A 19,465-nucleotide genomic window follows, 5' to 3' on the forward strand; every position below is an offset into this window, starting at 1 on the left:
CTTCAATCTACTGACTATGCTGACCGTCAAACACCCACTTACACTAATCCTACATTTACCCTGTTATTTTTTATCCTCCCCATATTCTCATCAACTCCTCCACCCCAAATTCTATCACTCACCTACACAGTAGGGGCAATTTACAGTTGTGTTGTGACCTAGGAATAGAGGATGCTCTTGTGGAGATGGAGGCCGCTCATTTGGTACTTGGGTCTAGAATGGGATTCTACTGGGAACTGAACTAAATGAACCTACCAACCAACACACCTTTGGAATGTAGGAGGAAACCAGACCCTGGAGGAAACACGCAGTCACAGGGAGAACTTGCAAATTCCACACAGACAGCACCTGAGGTCGGGTTTGAACCAGGTCTCTGATGCTGTGAGGCAGTGGCTCTACCAGATGCACCCTGTGCTGCCTGCATGCCAGTGGCTTTAATTTGCCAATCATCTTAAATTGATCCCTGCATTTTGAGGAGAGATTGAATAGACTGGGTTTGTTTTCTCTGGAACAGAGAAGGCGGGGTGGGGGGCATGATAGAAGCATACAAAAGAGAAGCAATGATATGGTAGAAAATAACAAACTTGTTCCCATGACAGAGGTGTCCGAGACCAGAGGATGTGGCTTTAAGGAGGGGAGTAAGAGGTTTAGGGGGGATCTGAGGAAGAGATTTATTTAATTCAAATAATGGTTTCAATTGCCTGAGAAGGTGCTGGAGGTAGGTACTCTCATAACATTTACGAAGCATCTAGATGAGCACAAGAATTGCCAAGGCACATAGATGCCACGGCCAAGGAAGCTCACCAGCGCCTCTACTTCCTCAGGAGGCTAAAGAAATTCAGTTTGTCTCCTTTGACTCTCACCAACTTTTATCGATGCACCATAGAAAGCATCGTATCTGGATGCATCACGGCTTGGTACGGCATCTGCTCTGCCCAGGACTGCAAGAAGCTGCAGAGAGTTGTGGATGCAGCCCAGCGCATCACGGACACCAGTCTCTCCTCCTTGGACTCCTGTCTTTACCTCTCGCTGTCTTGGTGAAGCAGCCAGCATAATCAAAGACCCCACCCACCTGGGTCATTCTCTCTTCTCTCCTCTTCCATCGGGTAGAAGATACAGGAGCCTGAAGGCACGTACCACCAGACTTAAGGACAGTTTCTACCCCACTATGATAAGACTATTGAACGATTCCCTTATACAATGAGATGGACTATGACCTATGAACTCATGACCTCACGATCTACCTTGTTGTGACCTTGCACCTTATTGCACTGCACTTTCTCTGCAGCTGTGACACTTTACTCTGTACTGTTATTGTTTTTACCTGTACTACATCAATGCACTTTGTACTAATCCAATGTAACTGCACTGTGTAATGAATTGACCTGTACGATCGGTGTGCAGGACAAGTTTTTCACTGTACCTCAGTACAAGTGACAATAATAAACCAATACCAATGGGATACAGACCAAGTGCTGATAAATGGGATTAGTGTAAATAGGACCTGATGGTCGGTATGGACACATTTCTGTGCTGCTGACTCTATGAACATCCCTGGCTTCGAAGCACCACACCAAGCTAAGTGAAGCTATTTCCTTCCAAGTGCAAGTTAAACAAATATCGAAACAATAACTCTTTTCATCACAATATGAGGCCACGCAGAAAAATAACAAAAAGTAAATGAACTAAATGAGTCGAGCAATCCTTACCGCGGACCACACTTCCCACCAGTGCCGCCGGCGGCATCCCGGCCGTTGCCACGGCAACCGCCGCCTGCCGCTCGCCTTTTGCATCCCTCCCCCAGCAACGGCAACCCGCCTCACCTCGCAATAAACAGCACTCTCATTGGTCACTTTCAAAGACATGAACCAATCGCGAAAATGCTTGAATATCAGCGACGGTTGCTTCTGCGGGGTCCACCAGTGCGTTGATGTCTTTGTAGATTGATTCAAGTTTCAGGGGGCGGGTACGAGGATCTAGTAATATGTCGCTGAAGAGTTCGATCGGGAATCCTGAGGTGAGTGGGAACGATACGCCGATAATAGCGGTTTTGTTCTGAGACTCCTGGCTGGCGGTCCCGGAACCCCGGGTGCTGCTGTAACGCTTCAGCGCCCTAACCCTCACCCTGGATAACACTGGGTATGGCCGGGTTTGGAGAGAAGATGGCACTTTGTCCGTGGATCACATCGCAGTGGAGTCCCATCCTCTCTGTCCGCTGCCGCGCAAGCGCTTTGTATCAGGTGTTGCTGCGGAACTCCCAACACCCCCGCCTCGACCCCCGGCGTCTCAGCCTCAGTGATCAGCCGCAGGGCCCCTCCCTCTACCACCAATCCCCCCCCCCATCCCTTTACCACCCCTCAACTACCTCTACTCCTTCACCGTTAGCCTCCTGTCAGCGAAGGGCTGCAATACCCCACCCGCTACCCACCATACCCAGCCCCAGTCATCAGCTGCAGGGCCCCTCCCTCTACCACCCCCCCCCCCACTCCTTCACCGTTAGCCTCCTGTCAGCGAAAGGCTGCAATACCCCACCCTCTACCCACCATACCCAGCCCCAGTCATCAGCTGCAGAACCCCTTTTTTTCACTCCTCCTTTGCACCTCAAGTCAAGTTGAGTTTATTGTCATGTGCACACGTACAGTGAGGTAAAAGTACAATGAAGAACTTGCCTGCAGCAGTATCACAGATGCGTCCAAGGTAACAGTCCACCCCACATCTGCCTTTACCATTCAATCCCTGTCCTTAACTCTTGTCATTTCTGCCCTATCCAGTCATAGCTTTGCATTTCTCACCCGCACACCTTCAGCTCTTTAAGCCATAGATCATATGCAGGCAGATTGGATTTGTTTCATTTGTCATCATGGTCAGCACAGATATCATGGGGTAAAGGGCCTGTTCCTGAGCTGTTCTAAATGTACTTGCAGTTCTTGCCTCTTCCAATACACTTGTATACCACTGTCCTGAATCCATACAGCCATAAGCATCGAGTCTGTGCTGACTAATTCCATTTACCTGCACTTGGTTCATAGCCTTCCATTGCCTTGTCTAGATACTACTAAAATTTTATGGAAGTTTCTGCTTCCACCACCCACTCAGTCAGTGTGTACGAGACTTCAACCACCCTCTGGGTGGAAAAAAAATTCTTCCTCAGATCCGCTCTAAACCTCTTGCCCCTTAAACCTATGTCATCTAATTTTGGACCTCTGCCAGGCTGAAGGATTTCCTACTATCCATCCTATTCATTCCCCTCATAATTTTGTATATCTCTATCAGGCCTCCACTGCTGCAATGAAAACAAACACAAACTATCCAATTGCTCCTCATAACCGAAGTGCTCCATCCAGGCAACATCCTAGTTAATCTCCTCTGCACCTTCTCCAGTGCATCATGTCCTTCCTGTAGTTTGTTGACTAGAACTGTACACTGTGCTCCAGTTGTGGCCTAACCAATGTTTTATAAAGTTGTACTTAACCTCCTTACTCTTAAATTCTTTATCCCAGATAATGAAGGCAAGCATCCTGCAAGCTTTCTTCTCCACCTTTTTTTTTAACCTGTGCTGCCACCTTCAATGATTCTTGGACTTATTCAAGGATCCTTTTTTCCTCAGAGTACTAAAGGTTCTACCATTCATGTGTATGCCCTACGCTTATTACTCTTCCCAAAGTTCATCACCTCACACTTATCTGGTTTAAATTCCATCTACCATTGTTCTATCTGTCTTACCAAATGATTAGTATCTATAGTCTAAAATGATTCTCCTTACTATGAACGATATCACCAATTTTTGTGTCATCTGCAAGTGTAGTCCTGCATTCATATCCAAATTATTACTATACATAACAGTAAGGGTCATGCAGTGGCACAGCTAGTGGAGCTGCTGCCTCATAGCTCCAGAGACTTGGGTTTGATCCTGACCTCTGGTGTTGCCTGTGTGGAGTTGCATGTTTTCCCTGTGACTGCATGACTTTCCTCTGGGTGCTCCAGTTTCTTCCCACATCCCAAAGAAGACACATGGGTTATTAGGTTAGTTGGCTGCAATTGCCCCTAATGTGTAGGTGAGTGGTATAATAAGGGGTGGGTGGGGGGGGGGGGGGTAAGAGGCTGATGGGAATGTGGGAAGAATAAAGTGGGTTAGGGTAAGATTAATTTAAAAATGGGAGTGATAGTTTGTGTGGACTTGGCAGGCCAAAGGGCCTATTTCTGTGCTGTATTGTTTTGTGACCCTGTGGTACAACATTGATCACTGGCTCATTCCTCACTCACATAAACAAGTTTCCATCATCACCCTCTGCTTCCTATTACCAAGCCAAACTTGGATCCAATTTGCCTTGGATCCTATCAGCTTTAACATGTTTGATCCAGTTCCTCATGTGGATTCTTGTCGAAGACCTTGCTGAAGACCATGTAGACTACGTCAACTGCACTGACCTCACCAATATATTTTGTTACTACTTTGAAAAATTTTAGCAAATTAGTCAGACAGGATCCACCCCTACCCCCCCAAACAAATTCTCCCTACCACTAACATTAGACTCACAGGCCTATAATTACCTGGCTTAAGCATGCTGCTGTTCTTGGATAAAGGTGCCACATTTGTTGTCCTCCAATCAGCTGTGCTTAGCGAAGATTTAAAAATCTCTGTCAGGACCCCAACAATCTCCTCCTTTATCTCCCATAGCAGTCTGGTATACATCTCAAGTCCTGGGAATTTATCCACCTTTCACCCTTTGAGAACACATTGGCCCTGAATTCTCATTATTTTACTTTTGAATGACATCTCACTTGCTGGATGTAGACTTTGCTTCCAATTTGCTTTTGCCAGGTCCATTTGACTTTGCCCAGGTCTTTGGCTTTGGCCTCAACCACAACCCTTACTATCCACTTCATCCTTCACTCTTTAACCTGCTTAATCCTTGTCTCTTTATTCAGCTCCAGCTTTGCCTCTTCAAACTTCAGATATTACCCCTTTACCTACATCTTATCACCTTATTTGCTGCCATAGGCCCTGTACCCCTGCACTTATCCTTTCGTACTCCCAATCCTCAGACCTATGTGCCTTGACCCAATTCCAGGCACTATAACACATATGCTTTTGTCCTTCAAACCTCAGTACATTTTCACATCCCTGTTCTTCCGTCACCTTCACTCATTTCTTGTATGCCTACATTTGCCTCTTTGCCTCCACTTCTTGCCTGTTCATCACCTGCCCTGACCCTTAATACACATCACTACACTCCTGTCTTTCCAACTCTTTTCTTGCTCTTACAGCTTCTCATCCCTTGTCCTTGAGACCCTGTTCCATGCTGCCTTCACCCTATTTCTCTATGTCTTTCAAGCCACTCCTTCCTCCCTAGAACTTGCTTTCCTCCTCTCCAATTTCCTGCTTCCCCCAGTGCCAGTTTCTTTCTATCCTGTTCTTCATCTGGGCGTGTAATTCCTTGAGGTTTTATAATGTAGCCCAATGTTTAGGCATTCAATTGGGTCTTTTTGTAGTTTTATTGCAATTATTTTGTCATTGTAATTTTTTCTCTCTCTAGTTTCTAAAGAAAAGAGTTGTACCAAATCCAAAGTACAGATATGTCCGAGCACGGATTGATACTGGTAAGTTGACAGAATTATTATAATTATTTATAATCTCGAGAAGAAGATTAACAAATAACTTCTCAACATAAATAAATTGTTCAACAACAATTTATTTTCATCTTTAATGTGACAAAAACATCCCCAAGGTGCTTCACAGAAGCTTTACCAAACAAAGAAATTGATGTTTTGTCATTTAAGGTCATATAACCAACAGCTGGGTGGATGACATATGTTTTAAAGAAAAAATATGGAAAGAGGATAGAGATATTAGAAAAGCTTAAGGAGGGAGTTCCAGTGCAGGGTCTTGGTAACAGAAGGCACAGCTGCCAATAGTAGAAAGCTTAAATCTGGGGTTTTTGAAAGTCCATAACTGTAGGGACCAAGGATATTCTGGGAGGTAATAGGACAGGAGTGGATTACTGAGCTGGTGTGGGGCAAGGCCATGGAGGGATTTAAAAATGAGAATAATGGTTGTAAGTGGAAGCATTGTTTATCTGGAAGTTCATGTAGGTCAGCAAGCAGATGTGTGATGGATATACAAGATTTGGTGAAAGTTTGGTCATGGGCAGCAGAGTTGTGGATGATCTTCAGTTAAGGAAGAGTAGAATGAGAGAGGTTAACAAGGAGTGTGCTAGAATAGCCAAGTCTGGTAGTAGCATAGGCACATAGGAACATTCCACCAGCATGTGATCTGTGGTAGGGATGGAAAATTCTAGAGATGGATCAAGGCCATATTAGCATGGGTTGGATATGAAGTCCAAAACATCTCTGGGTCAGGTATGAATCAAGTTCTGAAGATTCTGAGATAAAAAGAGAAAATTCTGGAAATACTCAGCAGATCAGGTAGCATCTATGGAGGGAGAGCTAGACTTAAGGTTTCAGGTTAATAAGTAGTCATCTGAAGAATTTGAGTCATTTTCAAGTGGGAGAGGGAGAAGTTCAGTTAACTAGGCACTGAAGATAATTAAGTGAAATCAGATGTTGGAAATACTTGGTAGGCGAGGCAGCATCTGTGGAGAGAGAAACTGATGCTGATGATTTTTGATCATATCTGCAGTTATTTGCTTTTCTCATTGAAGATATTGGCTTTGATTCATCAAAGGAAATTTCTGATCAACATGTCATAGATGCCAGATAAACATTTTGATAATTTAGACACAATTTAGTGGACAAAAGAGATGTTGGTGAAGTAAAGCTGAGTATCAGTAGCAAATATGAGGAAACCAATGCCCTGTTTTTAGATGAACTTGCCAAGGGATAAGGTGTAGATATGAGAAGGGAAGTGGACAAGGAGAGATCTTTTTGTCATGCTAGAGGCTATATAGCAGACTAGAAAGAGAAGCCATGACTGGGAATTTTCTGGAAAAGACTGAATAGATGTGACTGGAGCCAGATGAATGCAATCCCACCCAAACAGAAGAAAGATATTGGAGGAGGACAGTGCAGTCGCCTTATCAAAGGCTGCAGACCAGATATGGATTGTTTTGCAATGAATGTCAAGTAATGCTAAGTCAAACGTGGCATTGAAGAAGGAACTGGATAAATTCTTCTTGTAGTCTACTGAATGCAAGCAAAAAGCTGAGAAATGGATTTAGAATAGGCTGTTCTTGTAACAAAGTAGCACCAGCAAAAGCCATTTGAGCAAATATTCTCAATACAGCAATTTGTATGCTTCTGCTCCTCAGAATAAAAGGGAATGTAGGAATGTGTTACAGCCAGTGATTAACAAGTTATGGAGATGTTATAAACTGATTATCAAGTCGTGTAACCAGGCCATTCTGCCTCTGAGACTTCTTGCGTTCCTAATGTAGTTATTTATTCAAATCTCTTTGTGTCTCTCATGAGAAAGTGTCTCTGATAATGGTATCCAACCTCGGGATCATCTCTTTCTCTGCTGTTTCTACCATATTTCTATGGGGCTATCTTTTCTATATTCTAATCTGGTGTTGGATGCAGGACTGTTTATGGTAGGCATCAGCTAACACTCAGCACACTTGCATAAATTCATCTCCAAATACTTCTCACTCTTTGGACAATGGGATTTATAATTCTCCTCTGATGTGACTTATTGATATTTTTCCTGGCTGGATAATACCGAGGATTAATTCCACATTTGCTGTGGAAGGTCTTGGCTTGTAATTTATTCCTACTGTAAGCTTGCAGCACTTTGAATTATAGAGCAACAAGCTGAGGATGCTCCCATTTGAAGATTCCCAGCTTTGCTTTTACTCCCACTTGTTTTGATGCTTTGATGTTTAGTAGTATGGTAAAGAGCAGATTATCATTGTTGACTATCTGACTTCTCTTTCAATGTCTTTGTTGCCATTTTGCTTTCTGGGTAGGACAATTAATTTATTTCCATGGTGTGATTATTTTCATTAACAGACTTGTTCGTCGTCTGATTCATTTCCGTTAACTTTGTTTTGACATTGCTTATTTTCAGTCCAAACTTTTGAATTGCTATGGTCTACCATTCTATCTTCCCTTGTATCAGATTCAAGAGCAAACTAATGCCATCATTATAATCCCCAAATAGGAATGTGAGCATCCATCAAATTTCCTTCTTAGAACCATAGCACAATACAGGCCCTTTGGCCCACCATGTTGTGCTGACCTTCAAACCACACCTAAGACTATCTAACCCCTTCTTCCCACATATCCCTCTATTTTAAATTCCTCTATATGCTTATCTAACAATCTCTTGAACTTGACCAATGTATCAGCCTCCACCACCACCTCAGACAGCGCATTCCACGCACCAAGAACTCTCTGGGTGAAAAACTTCCCTCTGACATCTCCCCTGAACTTCCCACCCATTACCTTAAAGCCATGCCCTCTTGTATTGAGCATTGGTGCCCTGGGAAAGAGGCGCTGGCTGTCCACTCTATCTATTCCTCTTAATATTTTGTATACCTCTATCATGTCTCCTTTCGTTCTCCTTCTCTCCAATGAGTAAAGCCCTAGCTCCTTTAGTCTCTCCTCATAATCCATACTCTCTAATCCAGGCAGCATCCTGCTAAATCTCCTCTGCACCCTTTCCAATGCCTCCACATCCTTCCTATAATGAGGCGACCAGAATTGGACACAGTACTCTAAGTGTGGTCTAACCAGAGTTTTGTAGAGCTGCATCAAGTAGAGCTTCTTATTATGGTTTCTTTCATAGCAACAAAATGTAGCCTTACTTCATCCCTAAGGTAATGTTGAAGCTATTGGGTTGTTACCTCAGAAACTCTCTTTGTAGTAGATCTGTGATGTTCAACCATCTCTCTAGCCATTAAGTATAGGAACCAGAAGGTACTGTATTTGCCTGGCAGAAAAATATGGATATCCAAGTCCAGCTGGTAGATGGGAAATGGTCTCCATGACTAAAAAGAGGAAATGACTAGAGAATAGATAATAAAAGAGATGAACAGTGAGCAAGATTTCATCAAGGACTTGAAGCAGAATCAGCAGTAGAAGCAGGTAGACAGGACACAGTGACTACATATGAAATCAACAAACCTCTTAAGGTTAACTGTGAAGCAAATTGGGGCTGCCCCTGATGGACTAGGATGGCAGACTCCATCTGATGAGATCTCAAGCAAGCAGTATTTCCAAGGCATCCTAATCAAGGCAGAGTCAGCAAAGATATCTGATCTTCAAGAAGATAATCCTGATGTTAGCCTGAAGGCATAAAATGGTTAGGTGCTTGGTAACGATGCTGAGGAGGAAGAAATGCACATGACACTCCAAAAAGTTAAAATTTGATACATTAGTGAGGGATTGCATTGATATCTCTCACTAGCACAGCCTTGGACAAAAATCATGCATAGAAGATATTTAGCAGCTGGCATTGCTATCCATAAGGAACAATCTGATTTCAGGCAAGGGAAAATACTTGAACAAATGAAAAACACTATGATGCTGGAGTAACTCAGCAGACCAGGCAGCATCCGTGGAGGAAAGCAGTTGGTCAACGTTTCGGGTCAGGACCCTTCTTCAGGACTGAAGATTGGGAAAGGGGGAAGCCTAATATATAGGAGGGAAAAGCAGAGCAGTGATAGGTGGACAAAGGGAGGGGGGGTGCAGGGTGGGCACAGGGTGGTGATAGGTAGATGCAGGTAAGAGATAGTAATTGGCAGGTGCAGGGGAGGAGGGGAGAGCAGATCCACCAGGGGATGGGTCAAAGGTAAGGAGAGAGAGGGGGGAGAAAGGTAGGAAAAAAAGAGGCTAGGAAGGGGAAGAAAAGAAGCATGGTGGGGTGGGAGGGGGGTTTGTGGGGAAGGAGGGTGGGGATTACCTAAAGTGGGAGAATTCAATATTCATGCCATTAGGCTGGAAGGTTCCAAGATGGAAAAATGAGGTGCTGTTCCTCCAGTTTGCGCTTGGGATCCTCCTGGCAGTGGAGGAGGCCAAGGACTGTCATTATCAGTGATAGTGTGGGAGGGGGAGTTAAAGTGACTGGCAGCAGGGAGATGCAGAGTGCAGGTGTTCTGCAGGTGACCATTTCAGTCAAGAAACAAATTTTCTTCCAGTTACTATTGGTTCCTGTGTCAATCACCATCATTCTGTGTCCCTAGTTCTTTATCCCTTGTCACGAACCAGCAACAAAAGAAACACACTGAGCATGATTCAGTGTTAAAAACTATTTTATTAATTACTACTTATGATAATACGTAAAATAAAAGTAGAAATGTTAGTATGTTAGAATTCAAAAATGTTAAACCTCGAACGTTAACCCCAAAGCTAAACTCTTCGTGTGTGTGTGTGTGTGGCAAAGTCCAAAACTTCCAGTTCAGGAAGGGTTCTTAAAGTTCAGTTCCGCAAGCCATAAGGTGAAACATGAGCAAGGGCTTCTTCAACAACCACCGTTGTCTGAAGATAAGACGTAGACGTAGAGAAACAGAGAGAGAGTAAATACGAAATCCAAATGTTCCACTATGGAACCCAAACGACACTTCAGTGTTTACTCGGTAGTGACTTCCTCACCCCGAAAAGCATCCGAATCATGGTCGTCCACACACAAATACCTGTTTCCCTCTACAGGTCAGCAACAAAGTGAACTCCACCAGATTACTTCCAACTTCCATACATGGATTTCAGTGGCAAACACAGTTATTGTTTCTCATCCATCGATAGAGAAAACAAGCAGGCTGGTGTCTCTCTCCCTTCTCTCTCTCTCTCTCGCGCTCTCTCTCTCTCTCTCTCTCTCTCCTTCTTCAACAACATCATTACGTCCTTTATCTTCTATTGACGTAAGCACGCCCCACACACACATACACACACACTCTCTATCTTAAAGGGACTTTCACTGAGTCCGTAACACCCTCCACCAATCTATCCATACTTTCAAATAACTCAATCAGGTCTTGTAACCTCTGTTCTAAGGAGAATTATATTCCCTGGTTATATTGCCTCTTCCCATTCTTCCTACCAAAATGTAACATCATATTTTTCAGCATTAAGTCTCATCTGCCACTTATCCTCCCATTCCACCAGCCTATAATATCTCTTTTAATATCCCCACAATTTATTACACCTGCATTGTAGCCTGTGTACACATTCATATCAATAACATATATTACAAAAAGCATTGGTTCTAGCAACAATCCCCAGGGGTATCCACTGTACACTTCCCTCCACCCCCATGAGCAATCTCTTGCTATGTTGATAACCTGCTTCTCATTGCTCCCCCCCCCCCCCCACTCCAGAACACTGAATCATTATAGTGCTATTGGTCCTGCAGTTCAAAGACTCATAGGTATGTGCCTCCCTGTCTGTGCACTGCTTCTAGAGCCGAGTACAAACCCCTACCATTCTGACTGCTGTGCACTTCTGAGCATTGAACTTGTTATCATGGAGAATTCTCCAGCGTGGAAAGAACTGTGCAGCTAATTAAGTGGCTTCCATCACGTCCAGTAGGAGATAACAAAAAAATTGTAGAATCCGCGTTGTCTATTTACAGATGGAGCAACTGCTGCCACTCCCCAGCAATGGCTTGGCTTCTTCATGCCAGCCAAGATGAGATCTTAAACAAGCAGGAGTATTTGCTCACAGGTGGCCTCTGCACACCCAATGCCAGCCCTCATAGGTGGCCTCTGCATGTAGTCTCGAGCTTTCACTCCACATAGAGCCAAGGGTTGATGAGATCATCGTTTCATTGCTGTGGGACCATCAATAGAGAACAGATTTGCAGCTGGTTCCCAATACAGCAGCAGGGAGGGCATGTATTTGTGCCAGGTCCTGACAAAGCAGCTCTGAAAGTAATACATCGCTACATATGTAATGTCATAATGATTCCTTTTTAGTACTGATTCCACGAGCAATCTTGTTCCTGGGAACAGATTCTGAGTGCTAAGCATGTTACTAGTGTGTTTCTGTGTTTTTTTTTGTTCCTTGGCCAATTCATTTATGATTAGATCCCAATCTACTTACTTAATGAAGTCCTGATGAGGGATCTCGACCCGAAATGTTGACTGTCCATTCCCTTCACAGATGCTGGCTGACCCGTTGAGTTCCTCCAGCATTTTGTGTATTGCTACTGGTCAGGTGCTATAGTGTTTCACTTTAGCAACTCCCACTTGGATTGATGCTCTAGCCTTGGAGATTGTTCAGTGGGGATTCATCAGAATGATATCTGGGATATGAGACATGTTGATTTTGACTTGTATTCCCTAAAGATAAAAATATTCTATGATCACCAGAGAATTGACAGGATGGAGGGCAAACAAGGCTTACCTATAGTATGGGAAAGGAGGAGATGTAAATATAATTGCAGAGAAATTTTTCTTCACAATTGAAGTTGTAAAAACTTTGAATTTCTAGCCCAATGTGTTCCAGTCAAGCAAAACAGCAGTGTTGTACTGTTGAAATGTGCACTGTTGTGCTGTTGAATTGTGCAATTATAGCCCTGCTGTAACCTCCCAGAAACTTCTCTCAGGCTTGACCAATTGGACGTGAGGTGCAAGGACCACTACGAGTCACTTCAAAGGATAACTAGTTCAGAGGAAGCTTTCAATGCAACTAAATGAGGTAGGGGTGGGAAACCTAGGTTCCATTCGGTTTGCTTCTGTATTGTTTCACTTTCCATGGACAGATAGAACATAGAATATTATAGCACAGTACAGGCCTTTCAGCCCACAATGTTGTGCTTACATTTTATCCTGCTCTAAGATCTATCTAACTCTTCCCTACCACATAGCACCCCCCCATGTCTCTATCATTCATGTGTCTATCTAAGAGTTTCTTAAATGTCCCTAATGTATCTGCCAAGATACTTATGTAAAATATTCAATCACCAATTGATAAACCTGCATTGTGATCATTAGCACATATTCTTGTCATAGGATCACTACCTGTGAGCTAAAATTGTATGCCTGATCCAGATAGTCTGTGGATTTGAATTTTGTACTTGCCTAAGGTCAGCTTGGCTAATTTTCCCATGATTCCTTTCCCTGTCATTCCCATGACTCCTCAAACTGCATTCCTTATCCTCGCTGAGATCTCTTGCCTATATTTTCAAATACAACATCCACATGTCTTGACTGCTTTACCACAAATATTGGTATTGCGGTTGCTCTGTGTCCTAGTATAGACTGTGGATGCTGATTTTTGCCATACCTCCTGGTTTGGTGCTCAAAGCTGTATTAGGGAGATAACCAAATAAGGAGTGGGATCTTCAACTACTTTTCTGTCAGACCACAAGAGCTCTCAGAGCAGACATGGCTATCTGTCTGCAATGTATGCTTCTCGAAAAGCTAAGAATTCAACTCCATAAAGAGATATTTCTGGCAAACTCTTGCCAGGAGCACCTGGGGGTATCCCTGAAGGTTCTCTGTTGCCCCTTGCACAAACAACATGTTTCTTGTGGGCACTATTCTTTATCAACCAATCCAAGTTCCTGAACCCTGAGAGCATTATCCCAACCCCCTCCCAGCACTTATCGCACAAGAAAGTAGGAGCAAGCATAGGCCATCTAGCCCCTGAAGCCTGCCCCATTATTTAATACATAATTGCTTATTTGCCCCAGGCCTCAACTCTTCTCTGCAGTTCTCCACATATCTCAATTCCCTGATCTTTCAAAAATGTATCTAACTCCTCCTTAAGTACCTCCACTGATCTAGTCTCCACAACCCTCTGGGGCAGAGAATTCCAGAGATTTGCTGCCCATTGCAAGAAGAAATTTAAACAACTGCCTCTTTATTTTGTAAACCTGACCCCTTTTCGAGACTTTCTCGCTAGTCGAAGCAGCTCAACATCTACCATTTCATGCCCTGCAGGATCTTGTATGTTTTAATAAAATCACCTTTCATTCTTCTAAACAAAGACTACAAGTATAACTTTTTTTTAGCTATTTGTGATAGGACTAGGAACCTCTCATCCCAGGAAATTATCCTAGTGAATCTCTTCTGGACTTCCACCAATGTGGGTGCATCTTTTTCATAACCAAAACTGTACACAGTGCTCAAGTGAAGCCTCACCAACACCCTGTACAATTGTAACAATACTTCTCTATTTTTAAACACCAGCTGAAATAAAGGCCATTATGCTATTGGCTTCTGAAGTGCTGCTGCACCTGGCTGTCAACTTTATTATTCGCGCACAAGAACTCCTAGTTGCTTCTGTGTGACAGTCATTTGCAATTTCTTTCCATTCAAAGGATAGTCTGCCTCTTGATTCCTTTTATTGAAGTGCATGACTTCTCACTTTTCGACATTAAACTCCATTTGCCAAGTTTTCACCTACCCACTCAACCTATCTGAATCCTCCTCAGGAGTACAAATATCCTCTTGGTAACATGCCCTCCCACCTTTTTTTGTATCATCGGCAAACTTGGATAACGTGCACTGTGACCCCCCCCCGCCCCCCTCCTTCAAGTCATTAATATTGATGGTAAATAATTGGGGGCCACAAACTGATCCTTGAGGTACTCCAGTAGCTGGAAGGGTGTTGCTTGGATAATGGTTTGTCTCTTTAAGAGGTAGCTACAAAAATCACACTTACTGTGTTACATTGTGATAAATGTGAGAACTTGGAATGTATCAATAGGGACTCGATGCTAAATAAAAATGTAATTTTCAGAACACGGGGAAACCCAACAATGCTGTTCTCTGAACCCCTCAATTGAATCAACAGCCCTATCAACCTATATATTTCAGGGGTTCCTACCCTTCTCTTTATCCTTTACACTGATACTATCCAAGCCTAAGTTAGACAAACTGAAGTCCTACATTATCACTACTCTGTAAAAGTAAAATACTTCAGATGATTGGGATACTCAGCAGGCCAGATAGCATCTAGAGGGGGAAACAGGGTTCTCATGATGGGTCTTTGACCTGAAGCTGCTCTGTAATTTGAGTAGTGAAATTCCAGTTGCTTTTTAATGTAATGCTGGAGTACTAGTTGACCCTACTCGGTCTTTTCTAATCTTTGGATATTTGTGATATTATTAAATTGTCATACAACTTCGTTTACAGCTGATCAAAGGGGATAACAGGAATGCAAATAAAACATTAATCCCATCCACAAAGTTGTTATTACAGTTACGAAATTGGTCTGCGCTACTACTCCACAGTGGGCTCTTTCTTCTCTTGAGAATCAGCAGCCCATTTTACACAAGAAGATAAGCCATGATCTCATTGAATGGCAGAGCAGGATCAGAGTCGTATGTTCTATTATGTTACTATGCTCAATTTTTTCCCTCATTGGCTTCAGAGGACTAGCTCTGCAGCCCATTTTGCACTGTGAGCCAGTTTTGGATTCTTGGGTCAGTTACAATTTTTTAGTACATATTTTGATGGTAATATGAAATAAGTTGTTAACTTAGGAATTTTCTCTCAAAACGAATAAAAGGGCTCAACTAGCTCTTTGAAAAGAGGTCGAGTTTTACAAAAAAATAAAATTTTACATTTGTACCCTTACTGTGAAGTCTTTCATATTTCAATTTTTGCTACCAAGCAATTCACTAGCAAATTGTTATTCTACTTTTAATGTTAAATGCTCAAACATTGTGATTTGGTATTTATACTTGGTCTATTCTGAAGAATATTTTGATATGGGTGGCTCTAAATTATAATTATCTGAATGTATGATTTTTTTTTAATGATTTAACTTCTCTAATTTTGCAGGACACAGCCTTTCAAAGTACATGGAAAAAATTGAAGAGTTAAGAAGAAGTAAGTAATTATTTCCATTCCTCCCCTGAAATAATTCTTCTCAAATGCAAAATAGTTGAAGGTATAAAATATTGCATGACTAAAAAGGTATGGTGAGAATGTTGAACTTGTTACCACAGGGAGTCGTTGAAGTGAAAAATACAGTTGCATTTTAGGGAAAACTGAACATATGAGAAGGAAAAAGAGGGTTATGCTGATGGACTTAGATGTGGAAAGTGCAAAGGAGGTTGGAGTGGAGCAGAAATGGTAGCATTATGTTTGGACTGAGTAACTTGTTTCTATGCCATGTATCTTATGTAATATATGGATATTTGCTTTCTTGGCTGCTGTAAATTGCTCCTTGTTTGCAGGTGAGTGGTCGAATCTAGGGGGAGTTGATGGGAATGTGGGGAGAATAGAAAAATGTGATTAATTTTAAGATAGCCATTAAGTTATTTTGATGTGTGCAGTAACTTGTGTTATGTGGGAAAGTTAAGAATAAAAACACAAACCATCAGAAACATTGCTCCTGATCGGCACCTTTGTCTTGCCCATCCAAGTATATCACAGATCACTTCACAACAATTGACTTCAAACTCTTAATTTTGTTGTTTTGAATACATGCACAACTAGGTTTGCCAATAGACCTGTATTACTTGCCACCTGTTTAAATGGAAGTTGGCTGGCCTTACAACATTGGTATAGGATGCAGTGTTTCCCACATAATTTTCCTGACCTAGGTACCTGATTACAAAGATGCAGTCCCAGGCTGACCTGAGCTGATTCATCCAAGGACAGTATTTGTGCCAGAGTGAGCCAACTGGCTCTCTAGGTTTTCCAGTCTAATGCTGGCCTGTTGCTGCCCTCTGAATTAATTTAAATCTCTCTCAGCAATCTTCCCAACAGGGATGTCTGGCAGACCTGCCTACAGCAACTTTGACAGCTGGGTACTAAGCCAACCCCTTGTTGCTAGATGTAAGATACCACCATTTAATTAGTGCAACCGATTTGCAGGAGAAAGGAGGGAGGAGGGTGGCAGGGGGAAGGAGGAAAGAAGTAGGGATGGAAGTGAAATGAAATGGGGGGGGAGGAGGGGCAGAGGGTGGGAATGGGGAGGGAGGAAGGGTTGTGGAAAGGAACTGGGAGAGGAATAGCAGCAATAAAAAAAAAACTACAACATCCTGACTATTATTTAAAAAAAACAAATCTTGAGTTGCTGGAAATTCTAAATAGAAGATGATAGAAGTAATCATCACATCAGGCAGCATCTACTGAGAGAGGAAAGGAGTTAACGTTTCAGGTCAATGATCTTTCATCAGAATTAGGAAAAGTGAAAGCAGGCTGGAAATCCGCCACAAGTTAAAGAAATTCCAAAGGTGTACCAGAAATGGTCAGAAAAAGTGGTGAGGGGTAGCATGAGTAGGACTTGAATAAGGGCTGTTCCACAAAGTCCATAATTTTAAAAACAAAAGACAGGTGTAGCTTAGAGCCATGCAGGTTCCCATTAGCCAGACTTTTGAGTTTGGGGGAAGTGAGTGGAGTTAAAAGAGTTTGGTGAAAGGATGAGTTCAGCAAAAGGAAAGATGTGATGATGAGGTCACAGGTTGGGCAGGCCTCTGTTCAAGGAAGAAGCATTCAAGAAACCTTGCTGTCTTAATTGCACTGCAAGAACTAATGAATTAGATACCTTGTCATGTCGTCAAACTGTTCAGTGGCTTTATAAAATATGGACGTGAATATAACCACATTAAAATGCAATAGAGGGAAAAATAAATTATATGGCATTCCAAACATCGTTTTTCACTCTATATGGTGTATCAGATGAGTTGCTATCTAGACTCTGGTAATGTTATATCGAGTGGTAGAGGACATGTAAGCGTGCTTGGGGTGACTAATGCTGTTACTCCATGATGCATTAACTGTGTAATGTAACTGTTTAGAAATTGAAAATTCCCTTGTAAAAATGTTTCATGTAGAAGGATTTTGTGAAAGCCATTTCTTTCTGAGTAGGCTTGATAAACTGTGGGAGCCCTATATCTGTCAAAAAGAATATCAATTTTGATTTCTAAGAGTCTTAAATAACTTCTCTGTTCAACTTCCTGACAAATGCCCAGTGGCTTTACAAAAGGTAATTTATTAAGAGTTGTAAACCTGTACAGGTAGTTTCCTTTAGTGAAAGGAATTGAAGATGGATTGTGAAAAGTTGCTAGATTTTCTCATGGATAAGCGATACAGTCTGCTTTGTTTGTGCAACTAATTGCATTGGTCAGCACAGTACTTCACTGTGTCCAAGGTAACCAGAGTGTTTCATGAATAGATTTAAATAAATGGTCCTTTAGTTGCACAAGATAAAGCCTTTACATATAAAAAGATGTGTAAAATTAGCATGACATTTTGAGTAGATGAGTACAATTTCAGCAACTGTAGGAAGACCCAAAAACTGATGCTGGTGCAAATCAAACCAGTAAGTTTGGGGTTTATCAGCAGAGTAAAGGTAGAAAATTATTTTTGCTGTAAAGTTGGTCTGAAAATAAACATAAAATATGTCGACTATCAGCCAAGAAGGATCACAAAGTGACAGCAAGCAAGCCCAAGGTAAGAGAAATCTTAGCTGCTTTGGTTTTAACTAATTTAAGTATTTAATTTTAAAAGGAGTGTAAAATTCATACAGTGACATGAATTGAAGTGGAAGGTGTTAGTGAAATTTATTTGAACTATATTTGCATGAAGATAAGATTTGCAAAGACAGGCTTGCTGGAATTGGTTGGACAGTGAGAATTTCTGACTTGGCCCAAAATTAAGCAAAATTAGTGTGTAAACCAACACAAGAATCAGATGAAGTTCTAGGTGGATCCCTTTAAATAGTTTGATGACTTTATATAAATAAGGCACTAATAACCTGTGGTATATTCAAAGGAGCCTAGTCGTTCATTAAAACAAAAAATGAACAAACTTGGGCTTATCCTTCGTTACAGGAAGGATGTGGAGGGTTTGGAGAGGTTTACCAGGATGTTGACTGTATTGACGAGTATTAGCTGTATGGAAAAGCTGGACAAACTTGCATTGTTTTCTCTGGAGCATCGGAGGCTGAGAGGTGACCTGATAAAATTAAGAGAAGAATAGATAGGATAGATAGTCAGAGTCTTTTTCCCAGGTTAGAAATGTCAAATACCAGACGGCATTGGGTTAAGGTGAGAGAGGGAAAGTTTTAAAGGAAATTTGCAGGGCATCTTTTTTACACAGACAGTGGTAGGTGCCTGGAATGTGCTGATAGGGGAGGTAGTAGAAGCAGGTACAATAGCAATGTTTAAGAGGCATTTAGATAAACACATGAACAGCCAGAGAATAGAGAGATATGGATCACATGCAGGCAGATGGGATTAGTTAGATTGACGTCATGGTTAGGACATACATGGTGGGTCAAAGGGCCTTTTCCTGTGCTTTTCTGTTCTATGAGTCTAATCTCTGTTAAGTGCTTCTATATTTTCTTAACACAATTGTGAGGAAGAACTATGTTTTGTATAAATATCCTGGCAGTTACCTGACATACAGGGCATTAATAATTTTCAGATGGCTTTCAGAATTATCCCTTTTATGCAGTGTTTGTTTGTTCTGTTTTCCCATGCTTGGTGCTCGGTTAATTGAGAGATTGTCAGTAAATATATTTAAAAAGGGTCAGTGAGGTTGGATGGATCTCAAAGCTGACAGATGCTCAGAAGTACAGAAATGGATTGGAAATCCACATTTGT

The 19,465-nt window shown here is 42.0% G+C and overlaps 1 protein-coding gene across 1 annotated transcript in view; it reads left to right on the forward strand.

The window, feature by feature from the left end:
- Positions 1-1,857: 1,857 nt before the first annotated feature.
- Positions 1,858-19,465, forward strand: part of cep41 (centrosomal protein 41) — a 30,248-nt gene continuing 12,640 nt past the window's right edge. The window contains exons 1-3 of the mRNA XM_052033814.1: positions 1,858-2,017; positions 5,538-5,601; positions 15,690-15,737. Of these exons, the coding sequence (XP_051889774.1) occupies positions 1,985-2,017; positions 5,538-5,601; positions 15,690-15,737 (145 nt within the window). The 5' untranslated portion in view covers positions 1,858-1,984. The remainder of the gene's footprint in view (positions 2,018-5,537; positions 5,602-15,689; positions 15,738-19,465) is intronic.

The sequence above is a fragment of the Pristis pectinata genome, chromosome 19 (assembly GCF_009764475.1).
Source record: "Pristis pectinata isolate sPriPec2 chromosome 19, sPriPec2.1.pri, whole genome shotgun sequence".
Lineage (NCBI taxonomy): Eukaryota > Metazoa > Chordata > Chondrichthyes > Rhinopristiformes > Pristidae > Pristis > Pristis pectinata.